This window comes from Babylonia areolata, chromosome 31 (genome assembly GCF_041734735.1).
Source record: "Babylonia areolata isolate BAREFJ2019XMU chromosome 31, ASM4173473v1, whole genome shotgun sequence".
Lineage (NCBI taxonomy): Eukaryota > Metazoa > Mollusca > Gastropoda > Neogastropoda > Buccinidae > Babylonia > Babylonia areolata.
This window is the reverse complement of record NC_134906.1, coordinates 2,012,309-2,031,000: the sequence shown is the minus strand read 5'-3', so window position 1 is coordinate 2,031,000 and position 18,692 is coordinate 2,012,309. Positions and strand designations below refer to the sequence as shown.

Genomic DNA, 18,692 nt, shown 5'->3' with positions numbered 1-18,692 from the left:
GATCTGAATTTATGTCTCGTGCTATGCAGCTGATCCCCGAGGTGCACACGAGACAGGGTTTTGTTGGTATCCATAGAAGGGTGTTCTATGTGGTGAGGGAAAATATTCGGTCACCCTGACAGAGCCTCTTATCAGGGAAGGGCAATGGATGTCCATCTGTGTGGAGTCCGTCAGCCTGGTGTCGCCCTAAGGCCAGACTGCATACAGTTAGTGACTGTTTAACCCAACAGCCATTCATCCCATTGGTACTGTATGAAAGCCGTGGGATTGGGGATTTTGTCAGGTTGTCTCCTCTTAGTCAGTGGAAGGGTGCATCTGGGTGTTTTTGAGTAGCAGATTTTATTTTGGAAAAAAAAAAAAAAAAAAAAAAAGGTCCTCTTCTAACAGTGGTTTTAACACTTGACCGTTTCGGCCCTATACACAATTTCAAATACTGCCCACACACACTTCTCTCGTGGTGGGTCCGCCAAGTATTACACAACTGCAACGGTCAGTCTGCGCGCGATCCCATGTATTATTCATTCTAAATTTATAGCTAGATGTTCTGTTTTTCCCTTTCTTCTTTTTACATGAAGTTGTTATGGAAAAGTGATTGTATGTGATTGGAAAGGTTTTTGTATGTTATTGAACAGCTGATTGTATGCTGTTGGCAAGGTGATTGTATGACATTACAAAGGTGTTTGTACATTGTTTTATGTTGCTGAAAAGGTGATTGTATGTTATTGGAAAAGTGGTTGTTATTGGAAAGGAGATTGCACAGTATTTGAAAGGTGATTTAACGTTATTGCAAAGCTGATTGAATGGTATTGGAAAGGTGTTTGAACTTGAATGGAAAGGTGATTGTACATAGAATTGAATATTGTATTGAATCTCTTTGTATTCAATAATAAATGTAATCACCTTACCGCAGCTCAGACTTGTGTGAGTGTGTGTATTTGCATGTGTGTGTATCTGTGTGTTTGTTTGTGTGTGTGTTTGGGTGCACCTTGTGAATGAATGGTGGAGATTTTTCCTATCTCCAAGTTCAACATACGTGCAAACCTGCTAGTAAGACCTGTGAACTCCCTTTATGTGTATACACATGCCGAAATAAGTGTGCATGTCAAAGACCTTGTACTTCATGTCAGCATTCAGTATTCAGTGGGTAATGGAAACAGAAAATACCCAGCATGCATCAACCTTGCCAGATTCATCAATTGGTTCTTAAACAAAAAACATGCTATACACACACGCACATGCACACACACACACACATACACTGATACACATGAACACACACACACACACACACTTTAACACCCCACACGCACACCACCTCTCCCTCCCCCCCCCCACCCCACACAAACACCCCTGCCCACCCTCCTCACGCACACTGACACTGACACACATACACGCGCTTATGCAACACGTTAAGCCAAAGGACAAAAGAGATGGGGGGTGGGTCAGAGTCAGTAGAGAACAGGGGTGGTGGGGGATCGGGAGGGGGGGAAGGTTAGGGCAGGGAGGCCGGTGGGGCCTGGAGAGGTAGGAAAGGAAGGGTTAAGGTCGATCGGGAGGGATCATTGAGCTCGAAGGGAGCCGGGGATATGAAAGGGGGTTAGAGCTGTGGTTGGTGAGAGGCCCGGGTAGGAAAGGAAGTTGGGGTGGCAGGCTGGGGGCAGGTAGGCCGGGGTGGGACGGGTAGAAGAAAAAAGGCGGCACGGTGGGTGCCGGGTGTGAGTGGTTATGGTCATGGTGGCGGGGGGAGGGTGTACTGAGGAGTTAATCCTCAAAATCGGAATGTCATAGTTACGTTTAGTCTTCAGGACAGCTTCCTGTCGTTTCAGTACAGAATTGAACGCATCTGATTATCAGTGACTTAAAAAAATACATCCGACACACACACACCACTGACGGCGCGCGCGCGCGCACACACACACACGGGGAGGTATCGACATGGGGGAGTGTCGACCACGAACGTCCGTGGTATCGACTCGGGGGACAACCAACACAGGGGACTACTGACACGGGAGACAATCGACACGCTCCCGTCTTCTTCGACAGTCGTTGTCGGACACAATTTCACAATGTAAGGGAGATAATTCGTTTTTCCATTATTATTCTTAAAAAAAAAGTAAAAAAAAAAAAAAAAGAAGAAGAAGGAAAAAAGACCAAAACCCCCAGACAGGAATGTTAAAAAAAATGTCGCCAAAAATGTCAAAGTTTTTAGGTATGTTCTTCCAAAGGAAAAACTATTCTGGTCTTGAAATTTTCTGTTTCTATTTCTTTCCCAACTGTTCCATATTTTTAATGAACAGTAGCGCCATTTTCGATGTTACTAAAGTTGTTGGACAGATGTTATTTGGTGGCACAAAACCAGCTCTTCAGTTTCACGTTTGCAGACAGAAAAAACTAGGTGATGTGTCGAATTTAGTTTATATGTACCTATAGCGCATTACTATATTCTTATCAATCGCTGAATCATCATCGTCAAAATGGGAGGGGGAAAGATGGCAGTGGTACTGGTAGAGTCGAAAGTAAAGTTCCAAGGGAATAAGACCCTGACCCTATCCTTCGTGCTCATCATCTCCATCGCATCTCTCTCTCTCTCTCTCTCTCTCTCTCGCTCGCTCTTCCCACCACCTCCCATCCATTTTAGCCATGGAAAACTAAAGATGCTCAACACCACTTAGTTTTTCCTGCATTTATAACGAGATTCCCAGATCCATTTTAGTTTTACAGGGGCTATCATTTACTTTGTAATCAAAACATGACATTTGTGGGGGTGGGGGTTAACAGCAGCTGAAATAGTGGCACACACACACACAACTGAACGCACACACTCACAGGCAAAATGGATTTAAACTTTCGTATTTTACTGAACCAATGAGCATAACACAGACAGCAAAGTAGCCACATTGCATAGGAATTCATAAAACATTCTGGTACAAATGCACCAAATTACGACTGGGTGTTGTATGCATGGACATGTGCAACAGAATGGTTGGGAAAACCAGGGGCCACATTCATATAGTACACTTATTGGCAGTAGAAACAGAAAAGCAAGAAAGTAAAGGTTATGGGCCAGCCAAAGAAACAAAAGCATGCACCGTTATCTGAGAAACAATACATGGTTCAGATATACCGCCATTTTGAAGTTTGTGTGGATTAAAAAAAAGAAAAAAAGTATACACTTATTGCAGATTCATAAGTATTGTTATGCATGATGAATTGGTATGGTATATTGTGTCTTGTAGTGAAACATAAAAATGAAGGACAAGACCCAGAAGCTGCATTGTGGCTGTCAGGCTGTGGTGATTACATCACACTGTGACCGACCCGCTCGACAGTATGCATGGACTGAAGCTGTGTCCTTGCAGGAGTTGGAGGAAGGTTAGCACCCTACTTAATTTCTACATGTCACTGTGTAGTAGTCACTAGCATTGCACCCAGTTGGATTATATGCAAGATGCAATTTTTTTTTTTTTTTAGGACTGAATGAGTACCGTTTTATTTTACTGAAGACAATTGCACAATATTAGGGTTTCTAAGAATGCATTGATATGTATACATGTACATCTGTTACACTTTGGAAATGGAAAGTATGCACTACTTATTCATTGATCGGGTCTGTGGGGTAATCCAAAAATTTCTAAAATGAACACACAAGTAGAGTAAAAACCATATATCATAGCTTTAGCCTGCCTTTCTCTAAAATGTGTGCAGCAATGCAGATTTCATTAGAATGTGCAGCATTAGAGTGATGATCTGAAAGTAGTCTGCGACCCCATAAAAGAAGCCCTGTGTTAAAAAAAAAAAAATTAATTATATATTTGAATTTAGAAACTTCAGAGTCAAATGTTATTGTTTAAATCAATGCAGTGAACATGCATGTGTTCTGTGGCATTGATCTGTTTTGTGTATCTGTCATTCTATGTCTGTTTCACTTTGTACATTGCTCGAGCATGGTGCTCAGAAAGTGCCTGATCTTAAGAGCACATAGCAGGTGTACAGCATACTGTCCTTACTGAAGAGGTAGGTGGGACTGGAGGACTAGAATTGAAAGAAAAGGGCAGATTGAGCTGTATAGCCCCCCGAAAGCGGAGTATGGCTGCCTACATGGCGGGGTAAAAACGGTCATACACGTAAAAGCCCACTCGTGTATATACGAGTGAACGTGGGAGTTGCAGACCACAAACAAAGAAGAAGAAGAGCTGTATAGCCTTGATGTGCACCCTGTATAGGGCTGGCATGAAACATGTTTAAGGTTTTGTGAGTGATATTTGATGATGTGTAATGGTTCCTAATGTTATTTTATTGTACAAAAGCAAAACAGTGTTATTCTATTGCACAAAAGCTTGACTCCAGTGACAGTGCACACTCATCAGCAGTCATGTTATGTTATAGATTGTCATAGATTGTTTCATCACAGTGCATTAGACACGGTGAAGTTCTGTTAGTTTTTTCAGCATTGTAAATAATAGTTTGATATTAAAAAAAAAAAAGTTTTGTATAAAAAAAAGTTTTATAATTGATTTAATCATATGAAAAAAAAAAAAATCCACTGTGCATTCATTCTGAACAAAAATTTGTGATTAATAGTTTAACATCATGTTGAATTCAGACCTGGGCCCAAGCACAGAAGGGTGGTTCGAGAACCTTACGAGGGAACATGAGCTGAAACATAACGACAGTATTCCTGCAAACAGACCAGTTGGGTGGTCTCCCTGTCCGGCTGGGGGCGTTGTCAATCTTTCTGGTTAGTGGGTGGATCTGATCAGAATAGATTTGTTGTGAATAATTTGTCTCTGTGCGCACGTTTGTGTGTGTGTGTGTGACTTATGTGAGTTTATGTGTGTATCATAGTATGTTACTGTGTGTCTTCAGTTTTACATCTTTCCACTTTAATGGTGTATTTGTGTGTGTGTGTGTGTGTGTGTGTGAAATATTTTCCACTTTAACTTAAAGTGATATTGGCTTTTTTTTCTTTGTGTGTGTGTGTGTGTGTGTGTGTGTGAAACTCTATGCATGTATTCGTGTGTTTGTATCTTTCCATTAAAAGTGATATAGGAGATGCATATATGCTTGTGTGCATATGTTAAAGTGTGTGTTTGTGTGTACTTAAGAGAATTGAATGTTTGGTACTCATAGCCTGAAGCTAAAAAAACATCTGCCTGCAGATTGATTGTTTTTGTCAGTGTTTATTTCAGGTTTACAGGTGATGTGATGAAGAATTGTAGGCAGGTGATAATGATGGTGAGCAGAGTGTGTCGGTGCTGATTTATTTAATTTGATCATTTCATTGTCCAGCCTCCAGCTCCACTCCGTATCATCTGAAGACCCTGTTCCACTATGACTCCCCAGTGATGTGGCCTACCCTTCTGCCACAGAGGTGAGGTTGCCGATGCTGGATTTTTCCTCGTCTTTGTTACTTTGAACAGTTATTTTATGTGCTTGCTTTTGTCTGAAGCGTATTGTGTTTCTCTTTTTGTCAAAACAAATTTTTCAGAGTGAAATCTGGGCTGCTTTTCCCAGAAAGAGCATTGATACAATGCAGCACTGCCCATATCTGTATCTACATCTCTCTCTCTCTCTCTCTATATATATATATATATATATATTATATACATATATTTTTTCTATCCTGCTTGCAGGAGTATTTGTTTTCATATCAAAAAGGATTTTGTACAGAATTTTGCCAGAGACAACCCTTTACTTGCAGTGCATGTTCTTTTACATGTGCTAAGTGCACATTATATGCAGGACCTCGGCTTATTCTGTTTGAATGACTGTAGTGGTGGTCTTGACTATGGGGAGTGGGGAGAAAATACTGCCAAGTGTGGGGTTCAGTCCCCTGCTCTCAGATTCTCTCTCTTTTTGTTTGAAGCCTGACTGAAGGACACAGGAAACGATTGATGAGCACCTAAAGGCACCTCTACTCAGTTAGGCAGCCTATTGTGCAAATGACTATTTGTAAAGCTCTTAGAGTTTGATCTCTAACCAAAGATCGGTACTATATAAATAGTAATCATTAATAACAATGATAATAAGCAGCTTGGTAGTTTTGTGATGGACATAGTATACTGACCATTGGTTGGGGTAGACTAGTAAGTCACACTACTCGTGTCGGGTGATGAGTCTGAACCAAAGCCAGTGGCATGTGCCAAGAAGAAGACTGTACTGTGTGAAACAGGCCTTATCTGTAAATAACAGGCATTCTCAAAAAAAACTCTTGTCACAGGTAAATGTATGTTTGCATGCCATGTAGGTAAACATATACATGTCAGTGTGATTCAGGGTCTGTGTGTTCATAAAAAAATTCCAAATATTTCGGGGAAAAAAAGTCCAAAATATTCCTATTGATTAAGAATTAGAAAGGGTTAATATGTCCATACACACACACCAGCTCAACACTTGACTTATATCAGATTTACAAAAGTTAACAGTCAGGCCAACAGCAAAGTGAGAGCTGTATCATCACTGGTTTCTTCACAGCAGTGGAAATTCATTTTCAGCTTCAGTCTTTTGTGAAGGACAATGACTCTCAAACTAGGAGGCAAGACTGCACTGGCTCAGTGCTGCAGCTTTGGGGTCTTGCTGACCTTTGGGGATCATCCCTCTGCCAACTGTCCTGAAACCCTTTTGGCCAAGAGTGGAGATGTGACTTGGGCAAGACACTCTCCACAAATCAAATTCTAGCCCAGATATTTGAGACAGCAGTTGCATCTTTTGCTGTTCTGATAGTCACAGTTGGACTCGGCTGACCATCATGTATACATAATTTGATTGACCCTAACAAAAAAAAAACAACCCATGACCCTAACAAAAAAAACAACCCACAGCCTTTGTTTATCCAGTCCAGGGGATACTACTGATGTCAACAAGAGCATCACAAGCGAAGAGGAGGAGGAGGCAGAGAGCAGTGTGGCCAGTATTGCAGGGTGGGAGGTGGACGGGGGAGATGACAGACAGCGACTGTGGGCTTTAGTCACTGACACCAGCAACGATCTGTCGTGGACCAGCTCCATGGCAACCCCTCCCAGCACCAATCTGAAAAGTGAGGCGGGAAGGGGGCTGGTAAGGGGAAGACGGAAATTTGTGGGTTTGGGGAATGAGAGAGCTGGTAAGGGAAAGATGGATGTGGTTTTGAGGGGTGGTAAGGGGAAGGCAGTGGTGGGTTTGAGGAGTGAGGGGCTGGTAAGGGGAAGATGGATGTGGTTTTGAGGGGTGGTAAAGGGAAGGCGGCGGTGGGTTTGAGGAGTGAGGGGCTGGTAAGGGGAAGATGGATGTGGTTTTGAGGGGTGGTAAGGGGAAGGCTGTGGTGGGTTTGTGGAGTGAAGGGGACACGAAGGGAAAGATGGAGGTGGGTATAAGGGGTGAGGAGGTGGTAAATGTGAAAGTGGAGGTGCGTTTGAGGGGTGAGGGGGTGGTAAGTGAAAGGCGGAAGTGGGTTTGAGGGGTGAGGGGGTGGTAAGGGGAAGGCAGAGGTTGGTTTGAGGTGGGAAAGGGGGCTGGTAAGGGAAAGGGGAGGTGTGTTTGGGGTGGTGAAGGGGGCTGGTAAGGGAAAGGGGAGGTGTGTTTGGGGTGGGGAAGGGGGCTGGAAAGGGAAAGGGGTGGTGTGTTTGGGGTGGTGAAGGGGGCTGGTAAGGGAAAGGGGTGGTGTGTTTGGGGTGGTGAAGGGGGCTGGTAAGGGAAATGGGAGGTGTGTTTGGGGTGGGGAAGGGGGCTGGTAAGGGAAATGGGAGGTGTGTTTGGGGTGGTGAAGGGGGCTGGTAAGGGAAAGGGGAGGTGTGTTTGGGGTGGGGAAGGGGGCTGGTAAGGGAAATGGGAGGTGTGTTTGGGGTGGGGAAGGGGGCTGGTAAGGGAAAGGGGAGGTGTGTTTGGGGTGGGGAAGGGGGCTGGTAAGGGAAAGGGGAGGTGTGTTTGGGGTGGGGAAGGGGGCTGGTAAGGGAAATGGGAGGTGTGTTTGGGGTGGGGAAGGGGGCTGGTAAGGGAAAGGGGAGGTGTGTTTGGGGTGGGGAAGGGGGCTGGTAAGGGAAAGGGGAGGTGTGTTTTGGAGATGAGGGATGGTAAGGGAGTGTGAAGGGGAAGGGGTGGAGGATTGATAGATATCTCTGTGTGTGTGTGTGTGTGTGTGTGTGTGAGTGTGTGTGCATGCAGTGCATGCCGTAGGCAACTTTAGTCGACAATTCACCGCCATAGGCGACTTAGTCAGCATCGAGGGGTGATGTTAAAAGGACCATTTTTCACATTGTGACAAAGCTTGACACGGTGCACACATGCTCACGTGCAAGCACACAGACACATATTCACCTACTGACCCCTCATGTGTACATTACCACATCTAGTTGGAAAAAAAACACCTCCAGGTGTTAACCCTTTTTCCTATGATCTGTAATTTCAGATAATCCTTTTCCAGAAGGAGGAGAGAAAGAGAAGGTAAGACCTTGGTTTTCTGGCTTCAGTAACAGGCATTTAGTGATTTACCTTTACTTTTTAAGAAGTCTTTGATGTATTGCTTTTTCCTTCAGTCCTCTCTATGGGCTATAGTTCTTATGTGCATTTATTTGCAAGAGTGGATCTTTTATTTTTTTGTTACCCATTTTATCTCACATTTTAATTAGACACAATTGTTTTTTTAATTAGTCGTAATTTATATATAAATGGAATGATATTTGTTTTGACTATATTACAGTAATTTGTTAACTTCAGATCAGACTGGTCTTACTGGTTCTGAATCAGCATCTTGCCAAAGATGGAGGTAAGATCTAATGGGAAATCATTCCATGAAGTGAATGACTACATGGAAACAAAACATTACTGCTTTACATTCTTGCTACTAGTCTAAAAGAGTTAACCCCCAATGTTTATAGTTGTACAGAAATTCTGAGGATCGTGTCAGGTAGGTGCGGGCAGGCTGCACTTTATTTGTGCAGGGGGAAAAAAGACATCATTTGTGATGAGTTGTTTAACCCCTTGCTTGCTAAACCTTGTTAAATGAGATCAGCGTGGCTTGCATTTGAAGTATTGTTACTGGATTTTGTGTACTTTAAAGTGATGTAACTAATTTTGCAGAGCAAAAGTAATGAAATCCCAAGCGAAAGAAATCCAGGTAGAGAATGGTGACTTGACATCCTCACCTGGAAACTCTGTTTTATCTCAGTGAGGCTGATGGGCACAAGAGCCAAGTGGTTAAAGTGTTGGACTGTCAGTCTGAGAGTTCCGGGATCGAATCCCAGTCACGACATCTGTGGAAACAAATGTGCAGACCTGCTAGTGCCTGAACCTCCTTTGTGTGTATATGTATGCAGAAGGTCAAATGCACACGTTAAAGATCCCGTAATCCTTGTCAGTGTTTGGTGGGTTATGGCAACAAGAACGTACCCGACATACACCCCCCGAAAATGGATTATGAATACCTACCTGGTGGGGTCAGTTCAGTCATACATGTAAACACCTACTCCTGCATATGACTTATGAGTGAACGTGTGAGTCGAAGCCCTTGAACAAGGAAAAACAGAAAAAAATCTCAGTGAGGCAGCAGTTCTTCACTGGTGTGTATATTCAGTAGTGGACAGCAGTCATGGGGAAGACATAGTTGGTGAAACTTTGTTCAGCCCTGATAATGTTTGAAGCACATTTTACTGGTGACATGTCAAAGTTGAATAAGTCTGATAATATTTAATATGTTTCTTACAGATGATGATTCTAGGCTGTCTTGAAATCATACATCAGAGTTTGTAATTTTCAGGTACTTATCTCTGTCTTGAAATATGTCAAAGATTGTAATTTACAGGTGGAGTAGCTTGAGTTCTGTTCAGCCATAGTAGCATTCAAAGCATTTCTTAACATTTGAAATAAAACTAAAAACGTTTATTTGAAGAAACTGTAATTTTCACAATCCCCATAACTTTTCTAATCAGCCAGGACTACATTTGAAGCATTTGTTCTGACAGATGATAGGTCAGGTTCTGTTTGGTCGCAATGGCATTAGAAACTGGTATTCCAGGTAATATGTTTTCATGTTCTGTTCACTGTGGATACCAGAAGCTTTTCTTCCAAGTGATAGTTAAAGTGTAGTAAAACCCTAATAAGATTTGAAATTATCTGAATCTTTTATTATTTTTTTACAGATAATAGCTCGAGCTTTGTTCAGTCCGTACAACTCTGGCGATGACAGTGCCTTGGATGAAAAGAGCATGGACATGACAGTGGAGCAGGAAGAGTTGTCTACCTCCTTTCTTGTTCCTGACGGCAGCGGCACCCTCTCAGCATCCCCCTTCAGGAGACAGGAGGAGAGTGCTGGACAGTGTGCCAACTGCAGGAGAGTGACAGGAGATCCAAGGCCTGGTGAAACAGGTTCTCCTTGTGATTGTGGCAGAAAGTCTATGGTGGAGGTCCACTGTACTGATGCAGCAACACCTCACAAAGGTTCAGGTGTTAAAGGCCGGGCAGGTCTATCCCCAGGTGTGATCCGTTCTCAGCAAGCGGTGCCAGAGAGTCAGTTGTCGGAACCAAAAGAGCTGCACGATCTGCTAACAGAGGGAAGATGAAACATTTCCAGGCCAACACCATACAGTGCGAGGTAGGCAGAATGCTGAAGACCCAATGTCGGAAACGTCTACGCAGGAAAGGAATGGTGACAGCGATGCCAGGCTGGTGAGGAGCGGTCACCAGTTCAGTACCTCCACCCCCAAAACCAAACCTCTGAGCCATGGGGGACTGGGTGACACCCCTCCCAGCCGCGTGCCGCGGGGTCGCAGAGCATCGCTAGGCCGCCTCCTCACCAAACCACGAGCTCTGAACAGGGACTTTGTCAGTCCTGAGCGGTCATCGTCCATTGGTAAAGCTCTGGCCGACTTTTTCAGCAGTCCAGAAACTTCCCTGCAACAGAGGCGACACGCTCCACAGAGAGGGAGGAACATCTCTGCTGGCAGTTCCGGCTTGAGTAACTCTGGGGGGGATGAAGGGAAATCTGACACTGATGATGTGTGCAATACAGGCAATGTCCAAATTTCTGTGAGTGGTGGGGTGAAACATGCTGACAGTCTGGAACTGGAAAAGATGAACGGCACAGAATCACTCCTCAGCACCCAGGGTGAAGGAAAGACAGGTGAAGTACAGGGTAATATCCAGCAGACTGAGCCAGATTTTCAGAGTGTGGGGAACGCTTCAGACATCAGTGTGAACCAAGTGAATGGTGCTGTCTCACCTGCAGCAGCCTCAAACCTCACCTGTCAGCACACCCCAAAGAAGCCTGCCAGGACAGACAGCGTGGGTAACATGCGCACCCCGGGTAACCTGTCTCCTATTGTCACAGCCACCCCACCTTCTATTCTCAGAACGCCGTGGAAACGGAGTCAGAGTTGTCAGTCAGGCAAGAGAGTGAGGTTTCTTCAGGACTGTCTCGATGCACTGACAGAAACACCAAAGAGAAAGAGACAGAAGCAGGAAAGCGCTGTTGCGAAAGACGCTGACAACGAAAATAAGACACGTGATGATCGTGATGGTGCTGTTGAGCGGAATACTGAAAACAATCCTTCGACAGATCTTTCTGTGTTGAAAAACAGGGCAGAAACTGCATCATCACCAGTTTCACAGATTCCAGAAGCTTCTTCCTTCCTAACCGCAGTCTGCGATGAAGGCACTGAAGACCACACACAAAAAAGTGGTTCAGTACAAAGTGAATGTTCATCATTAGCAGATCAGCGACTTAATGCAACAAAGGTGCCAGAACCGTCACAGTTAGGTTCCCTAAAGCCTCCTACAAGTTCCGCTGAAACAGATTCTAGTGGTTCACATGGGACTGAACATCAGGGAGAAGGAAGAGGCATCGGGTCTGACGTTAAATCCCAGGTTCTGGCTAACGTAACTGTGCAGAATGGAGAGAGGTCATCAGGTGATGCTGTGGTGGGAAGCTCAGCTACTCCACAAAGGTGATCTTTTGTTTTTTGTTTTTAAACATTTTTATTCATTATCTTAATAGATAATCAGAATAAAAAATCAAAAACAACACACGCACGCACGTGCGCGCATGCGCACATGTACAAACCACACCCATTAGTCATTTTCAGGTATGGCTGTGTATGAATGGCTTATTGCTAGGACATTGAATATGAATTTGCTCAGAGAAATGCACTATAGAAATGTCGTTCATTATTATCATTACCATCATCACCATCACCATTATTATTGTATTATTATTATTGTTAGTATTATTATACTGGTATTAAAACACGGCAATGTCATCTTTTTTCTTCTTTTTTTTTCCAGCAGTGCTCAGAAGCCCCAGCTGAGGCTAGGCCTGAGGAAGACGCCCCGTTTTCTGTACCCCACGTCCTCCCAGATCCTCAACACCTGCCCCAAGAAAGTGTTTGATTTCAGTCCTGGCACTGTCGGGGTCGCACAGGCCTCTGGGGTGAGTGCACTGGTGGGAGACCCTCCCTGTTGTAATGGATTTCCATATTGGCATCTTGGTGTTGGTGTTGGAGGGTGGGTTCCCTTGATTTTACTTTATTTTGGTATAAAGACATGCATGCACTTCATTTCAGCAGCCTCTGTTGTCTGGACGCCAACCAAAGACTATTCAGAAAATTTATTACAACAGTCAGTCACTCCCTCCCATGTGTGTGTGCTTCAGGTTTTGCGGTCATATATTCATATTTTATGTATGTATGCATGAATGGTGATTTGTGTTAAACTATTTGTGTTAAACTATGAGAACAATCGTGCACCCATTTAAAAAAAAAATTTTCCTGCGTGCGGTTTTATTTGTTTTTCCTATCGAAGTGGATTTTTTTACAGAATTTTGCCAGGGACAACCCTTTTGTTGCCATTGGTTCTTTTACGTGCGCTAAGTTGTTAGTTATTAGCTTCTTTTTTTGGTAATTGACAGTCCCATAAGCCCTGGCCCTTTTCCTCCCCTGCCCCTCCCTCTCTGACACACCATACTCAGGACACTGTACTGATGAGGAAAAGGTAAGACGCTTTTGGATCTGCCAGTACAGTGTCTGTGAGTCTTTGTTTGATTCCCATTCTTGCCCTTACTCCAAGTTTGACTGGAAAACCAAACTGAGCATCTCACCATTCGGATGAGACAGGAAACAGAGGTCCTGTGTGCATAACACTGGTGGACTGAAAAAGAACCCATGGCAACAAAAGTTTTGTCCTCTGGCTGAAGTCTGTAGAAGACTCCACTCTGATAGGAAAAGCAAATAAAACCGCACGCAGGAAAAAATACAAAAAAATGAGTGGTGCTGTAATGTAGCGACATGCTCTCCCTGGGGAGAGCAGCCCGAATTTCACACAGAGAAATCTGTTGTGATAAAAAGAAATACAAATGCAAATACAAACAAATATATGGATTTGACCAAACTCATGTGGTGTGGCATGTATGGATGTGACCAAACTCTTGTGGCGTGGCATGTATGGATGTGTCCAAACGCAGTGACTCCTTGAGAAAGTGAAACTGAAAACTGTACTGATGTCCTTGTGCTTTCAGAGGGTGGAGAGTCATCCCAGTGAAGACAAGCCAGCTGACCGTCAGTCATTCATGATCAGTGGAACGGAGAAGACAGTGACCAGGTGTGCGACCCCCGTGACACTCTGTCAGCCTGATTCAGCACGTGCTGCCAGCGACACCAAGCCACCCTCACTGGCAGTTGTTGGTGATGTGAACAACATACGTTCAACAGGCATGGACAGTATTTCCACAGCTCGCAAGCTGTCACAACCACCTCAACAGGAAAGCAGGCCAAATTGTGCAGCAGACTTTTCTGTGACTAGTGAGTCTTCGCCAACTCTTGGCACGCTGTCTGTACAGAAATCTTGTGGGCAGGATCAGAAAGACTCGTTTTCTCCAACTCTTGCAGATCCCACTGCTGCAGACCTGTCAGATCCACGGAGACCACAGTTGGTCCCCCAGTTAGGTGGTGATGGTGGCCAGGGAAAGATGGACACAGTGTTAGGTGGTGATGGTGGCCAGGGAAAGATGGACACAGTGTTAGGTGGTGATGGTGGCCAGGGAAAGACGGACACAGTGGAGGACCAGCTTGAGGAAGATCTGCAGAACGAGCTGTTGGCTGGTGTGGACTTCTCCCAAGAGCTGCTCTCTCAGTCCACAGCATGTTTTCCAGAAGGGGATGCTGGGGAGTTTGCTGATGAGCCAGCTGAAGACGTGCCGGTGTTTGTGGAGGCAGGTACGCCACATCAGGTCAACGAAGCGGGGAAGGGAGATGGGGGGAGAACTGATTCTCCCCACCTGGAGAATGCTGGAACAGGTGTGGTCAGAGATCATCCTGAAGAAAAGACCCTCCTCCACACAGCCATTCCAGAGATGATGTTGCCTGCAAATCAAAATAACGACACACATCCCCACGTCTCTACAGCAGAATCAGAGAGCTGGGTGATGCTGGAGAATGGAAAAGCACAGGCTTCCAGGCCCCACCAACACCTGGCAGGGGACAGCTCACCTGCACAGACCTCAGGTGCGTGTACTGGGTTCAGGTCAGCTGCAGGGAGGGTTCTGCAGCCCACAAGGCAGGCCCTGAATGCTGCTCAAGTCTTTTTCGACGAGGACCTGGGGACCCTTGGTGACACGTTTGACGAGGATGAAGGTGAGAAAGCGTGGCAGGCTCCAGCACCTGACGACGTGACACCATCTGGAGAACACGCTGTGGGAGATGATGACTTGTCCAGCAGAACCTGGCTCAGCCCCGCTTCCAGACAGCACCAAGGAGAGCTGTCTCCCTGGACAGCAACGGTTGATGCAGATAAATTTGCCACTGTGTCCCAGGTGTGTTGTGGGTTCAAGACAGCCAGCGGTAAGGATTTCTCTCTGCCGTCAAAATACCAGAAAAAAGCCGAGGACATGTGGAATTCAGTGCTGAAGGAGATGCAGAGCGACAGAAGTGTTGACAGCAGGACAGATCCACATCCACAAACATCACACCTTGCCCTTGACGAATCACTTACTGCTCAGCTTGACATCACAAAGACTGCCAGATGCACGGATAAAACTGAACCAACCGTTTCAGGCCAAACTAGCTGCAACAGTCAGAAATTCCCAGAGGAGACTCATGCCGTTACCGGCAGTGCAGGTTTTAAAACAGCTGGTGGGAAAATGTTGTGTCTCTCTGCAAAATCCCAGCAGAAGGCAGCAGAACTTTGGAAGAGTGTGGAAAGAGAGCTGAAATCAGAAGGTGGTCATCAAGAAGACGAAATGAACACCCTGAAACCTGGAAGGTCACTCTCCCCCTTAGGCAAGAGTCCAGGAAGATGTGGGTCAGGAAACGGTTCAGGAGAAACAACTCCAAGAGAACTGCGGGTGGGGAAACCCTCTATATCCCCTTCGCACCCAGCGATGACGTCTCGTAATGTGCCTCAGGGCTTCAGGCCCTTCAAGGTGCCCACAGTCATCAGGACAGTGACGGAAGAAGACCGCTACACTACAAAGATACCTGAGTACCCCACTGTACCGCAGAAGAACACCTTGTTGCATCATTTCAGCCAGGTCCAAGTAACCAGGGGGACTAGTGAAGACAGCAGGGGGTCAAAACGAAAACTTTCTGATGAATTTTCTGATGACGATGACGTATGGAACATTGAAAACATGGAAGCCCTGTTGAACAGTGGGGTCTGCCAGCAAAGGGAGCACGAGGGTGCTGAACCATCCTCTTCAGAGTGTGCACATGCTGATGTCACTCAAAACAGACCTTCTTCAAAGCATGCACACGCTGATGTCAGTCGAAATGTACCTTCTTCAAAGCATGGGCATTCTGCTGTCACTGAAAACATACCTTCTTCAAAGCATGCGCACGCTGATGTCAGTCAAAATGTATCTTCTTCAAAGTATACACATGCTGATGTCACACAAAATGTGTGTTCTTTAAAGCATGCATATACTGATGCCACACAAAACGCCTCTACCAGTGTTCATTCTGAGGCTTCGGTAGAGACAGATTCACAGGGAAAGAGGTCTGTTGGTCAGCCCCCTAGTGACCAGTCATCATCAGTTGTCAACCTGAACAACAAAACTGTGGCAGTCAGGTGTGTGGAGATTACTGACGTACATGAACACGGTGGAAACAGTGATGATGCCAACCTGGACGACATGGAAATGTCTGACGCTGTCATCACAGAGTTGTCCCACGACATGTATGAAGTGGCACAGTCCACTTCTCACACCTCCTGCAACACTCCTGTGATGCAGTTTACGAGCGTTCCGCCCTCGTCCGTCCGTCCAGAAGAATTAGTGACAGAGGGCCAGAAAGTGAGCGTGAAATTACCTCCAAAAGACTCACCCCTTCCTTTGGCCATGGGCAATGTTTCCTTTGAGTCGTTGAGGTGTGACGAGAGTGTTTCTTTTGATGAAAAAGAGCTGTCTTTCAGTCTCACAGAGTCTGGTGAGGCAAAAAGCAGGGGCGGAAGTGAACATGAACAAAGTTTGGCTCAGACTGATGGTCTGGATCTGGGAGAAATTCAAGCTGACGTTGTGGGCCTGAAAGCAACAGACTTTGATTCCAGCTTCCCAGACCCAGAGACAGAGCCAGGTATTGGACAGGTCGGAGCTGGTGAGGTGGACAGTGATGGGAGTGGAGATGGTCGTGGTGGTGATGATGATGATGACGATGACATTGCATCCAGTTTTGTGGAAAAAGACTTCATAGACTTGGGTGGTCTGGAACAAGATTTGAACACCAGTCAGGCAGAAGTGAGCGGAGGGGTTGTATGGACCGACGACACTCCTGACGACTGGCCAGCAGACAGTTCTGAGGACCAGCGTTATGGGTCAGCACTGACCACCCCTGTACACTCCAGTGATGCTGTGCTGGAAGAGAAGCATGGCCACATCTTCACACAGACAGGAGGCAGCGTTGATGAAGTCGGACATGACATGGAAGACATTGATGACGTGTTTGCTGGAGATTTTGAAAATGACCCAGTCACTACTGGTGCTGGGTCCATTGTGCCAGCTCACGCAACCAGACTGAAAGCAGAGCTTGGAAATCATGACGATGAAAGACAGGGGGAAAAGGTTGCGGTTGGTAGTGTCAGTGCAGAGATTCAAAGCTGCAGTTCCGATAGAAGACTGGAAAAGGAGAACAGCAAGGTGCTGACCAGTCCTGAGGAATTGCTGGGTGATGTGTCGTGGTCAGACATTACATGCACACTAAACCCCAGTCAGTGGGGAGAAGGGAAGGAGATGTGTGCACAGGGCGATGTGACTGAGGGGACAGGCAGAGAAGGATGCACTCCACACATTGACACTCACGGTGACTCTGACACACACACACCGTTTACTGCTTACTGCAGTGACTCTGACAAACACTCACCCTCTGCTGCTTATTCCAGTACATCCAAGCCTCCGACTGTTCCGGAAAGTGAGATTTCCAAATCTGTTACTTACATGTCGGAAACGTCTGGTGTGATTTGTTCAGTGAGAGAAGGTGGTACTGGTGATGAATCAGTGAATGGGTCACAGGTCCATCTCTGTCCGGATTCAGAAGGATTCCAGATCACCTCAGACTTGTCCCAGTTGTTCTCCTCACCGATGAGCCAGCCAGTCATAGAGCATCCCAGTGTTGCTGGTGACTCGTTCTCAGGGGACAGTCATTCTTCACCAGGGTCCAACCCTCCCATTTCCGATAAAGACAGCATGGCTCGTGTCGGTTTTGGATTTCAAACAGCTGCAGGCAGTGCTGTGGGTGTGTCGGCAACTTCCTTGGAAAAAGTGAAGCACCTGTTTGCCGGAGAGATTGAATCCCCAGAAGACAGCAACTCACTGGTTCCTCTTGTGTTCCCACTCAGTTCTTCACCACATCTTCAGGCTGCAGCTGGTTGTAAGGTGGTAGTCACCAAGGTATCTGCTCATACTGACAGTAGTCATGTTCCAGAACAAAGAAATGGACAAGAACTCAACAGAAATCAGTCCCATATTGACTGTAATCATGTTCCAGAACAAAGAAAGGGACAAAAACTCAACACAAATCAGCCCCATACTGACAGCAATCGTGTTCTAGAACTAAAAGATGGACAAAAACTCAACAGAGTTGAGTCCGACTGCTCTGATCAATCTCCTGACACTGGAGGTGGAGGTGTCAGTTCTGGAACAGGTCTGCACGAGTTGTATCAGTCCTCACGTCTTTGTCTTGGAACAAGATCAGATCACTCTTCCCAGAAAGTTAACTTGGCACATCATGAAGCACATTTTAGCCATTCAGTGAAAGTTGTGCAGACAAGTGACGATGATGTTTCTGGCAGTGTTGGAGATAATAGAAAGCCTCCCTGTGTCATCCCCAAACAAGGGCATTTCCCAGGCTTCCAGACTGCAGGGGGAACCTGTGTGACTGTTTCGAGTAAAGCTCTGGCTCATGCCAGAAGTGTTCTTTACGACAGAGAGAACCATGTGGAATCTGGGAATGAACAGAATAAAGTCATTCAGCAAGTGGAAGAAACATCAATCAGTGCTGGGTTTACAGTAACTGCAAAAGGGGGGAATGTGTCTGTATCATCAACATCTCTTCACCCTGCCAAACCTGCATCGACTCAAACTTCCCCAGCCCATGGAAATGAACGTTCCTCCAAACCAACAGAAGTGTGTGCTAGTGTTGGTGTCAGTTCTGTGGGCTTTCAAACGGCCAGCGGAACTGAAGTGTCCATCTCTGATAGGTCACTGCGACATACACGCCAAGTGCTGAACTCAACGCAAGACG

The 18,692-nt window shown here is 45.6% G+C and overlaps 3 protein-coding genes across 3 annotated transcripts; all 3 read left to right on the top strand.

The window, feature by feature from the left end:
- Positions 1-2,344: 2,344 nt before the first annotated feature.
- On the top strand, positions 2,345-10,532 carry LOC143276265 (uncharacterized). The gene is made up of 7 exons (XM_076580753.1): positions 2,345-2,395; positions 3,237-3,372; positions 4,604-4,738; positions 5,290-5,371; positions 6,837-7,036; positions 8,384-8,418; positions 10,113-10,532. Exons 2-7 carry the CDS (start codon positions 3,249-3,251, stop codon positions 10,530-10,532), a joined length of 996 nt encoding a protein of 331 aa, XP_076436868.1. The 5' UTR covers positions 2,345-2,395; positions 3,237-3,248.
- Positions 10,533-10,587: 55 nt separating this feature from the next.
- Positions 10,588-14,034, top strand: LOC143275744 (uncharacterized). The gene is made up of 4 exons (XM_076580021.1): positions 10,588-11,915; positions 12,253-12,397; positions 13,481-13,946; positions 14,003-14,034. Exons 1-4 carry the CDS (start codon positions 10,588-10,590, stop codon positions 14,032-14,034), a joined length of 1,971 nt encoding a protein of 656 aa, XP_076436136.1.
- A 31-nt stretch (positions 14,035-14,065) lies between these two features.
- On the top strand, positions 14,066-18,326 carry LOC143275743 (uncharacterized). The gene is made up of 2 exons (XM_076580019.1): positions 14,066-17,819; positions 18,241-18,326. Exons 1-2 carry the CDS (start codon positions 14,315-14,317, stop codon positions 18,324-18,326), a joined length of 3,591 nt encoding a protein of 1,196 aa, XP_076436134.1. The 5' UTR covers positions 14,066-14,314.
- The last annotated feature ends 366 nt before the right edge of the window (positions 18,327-18,692 follow it).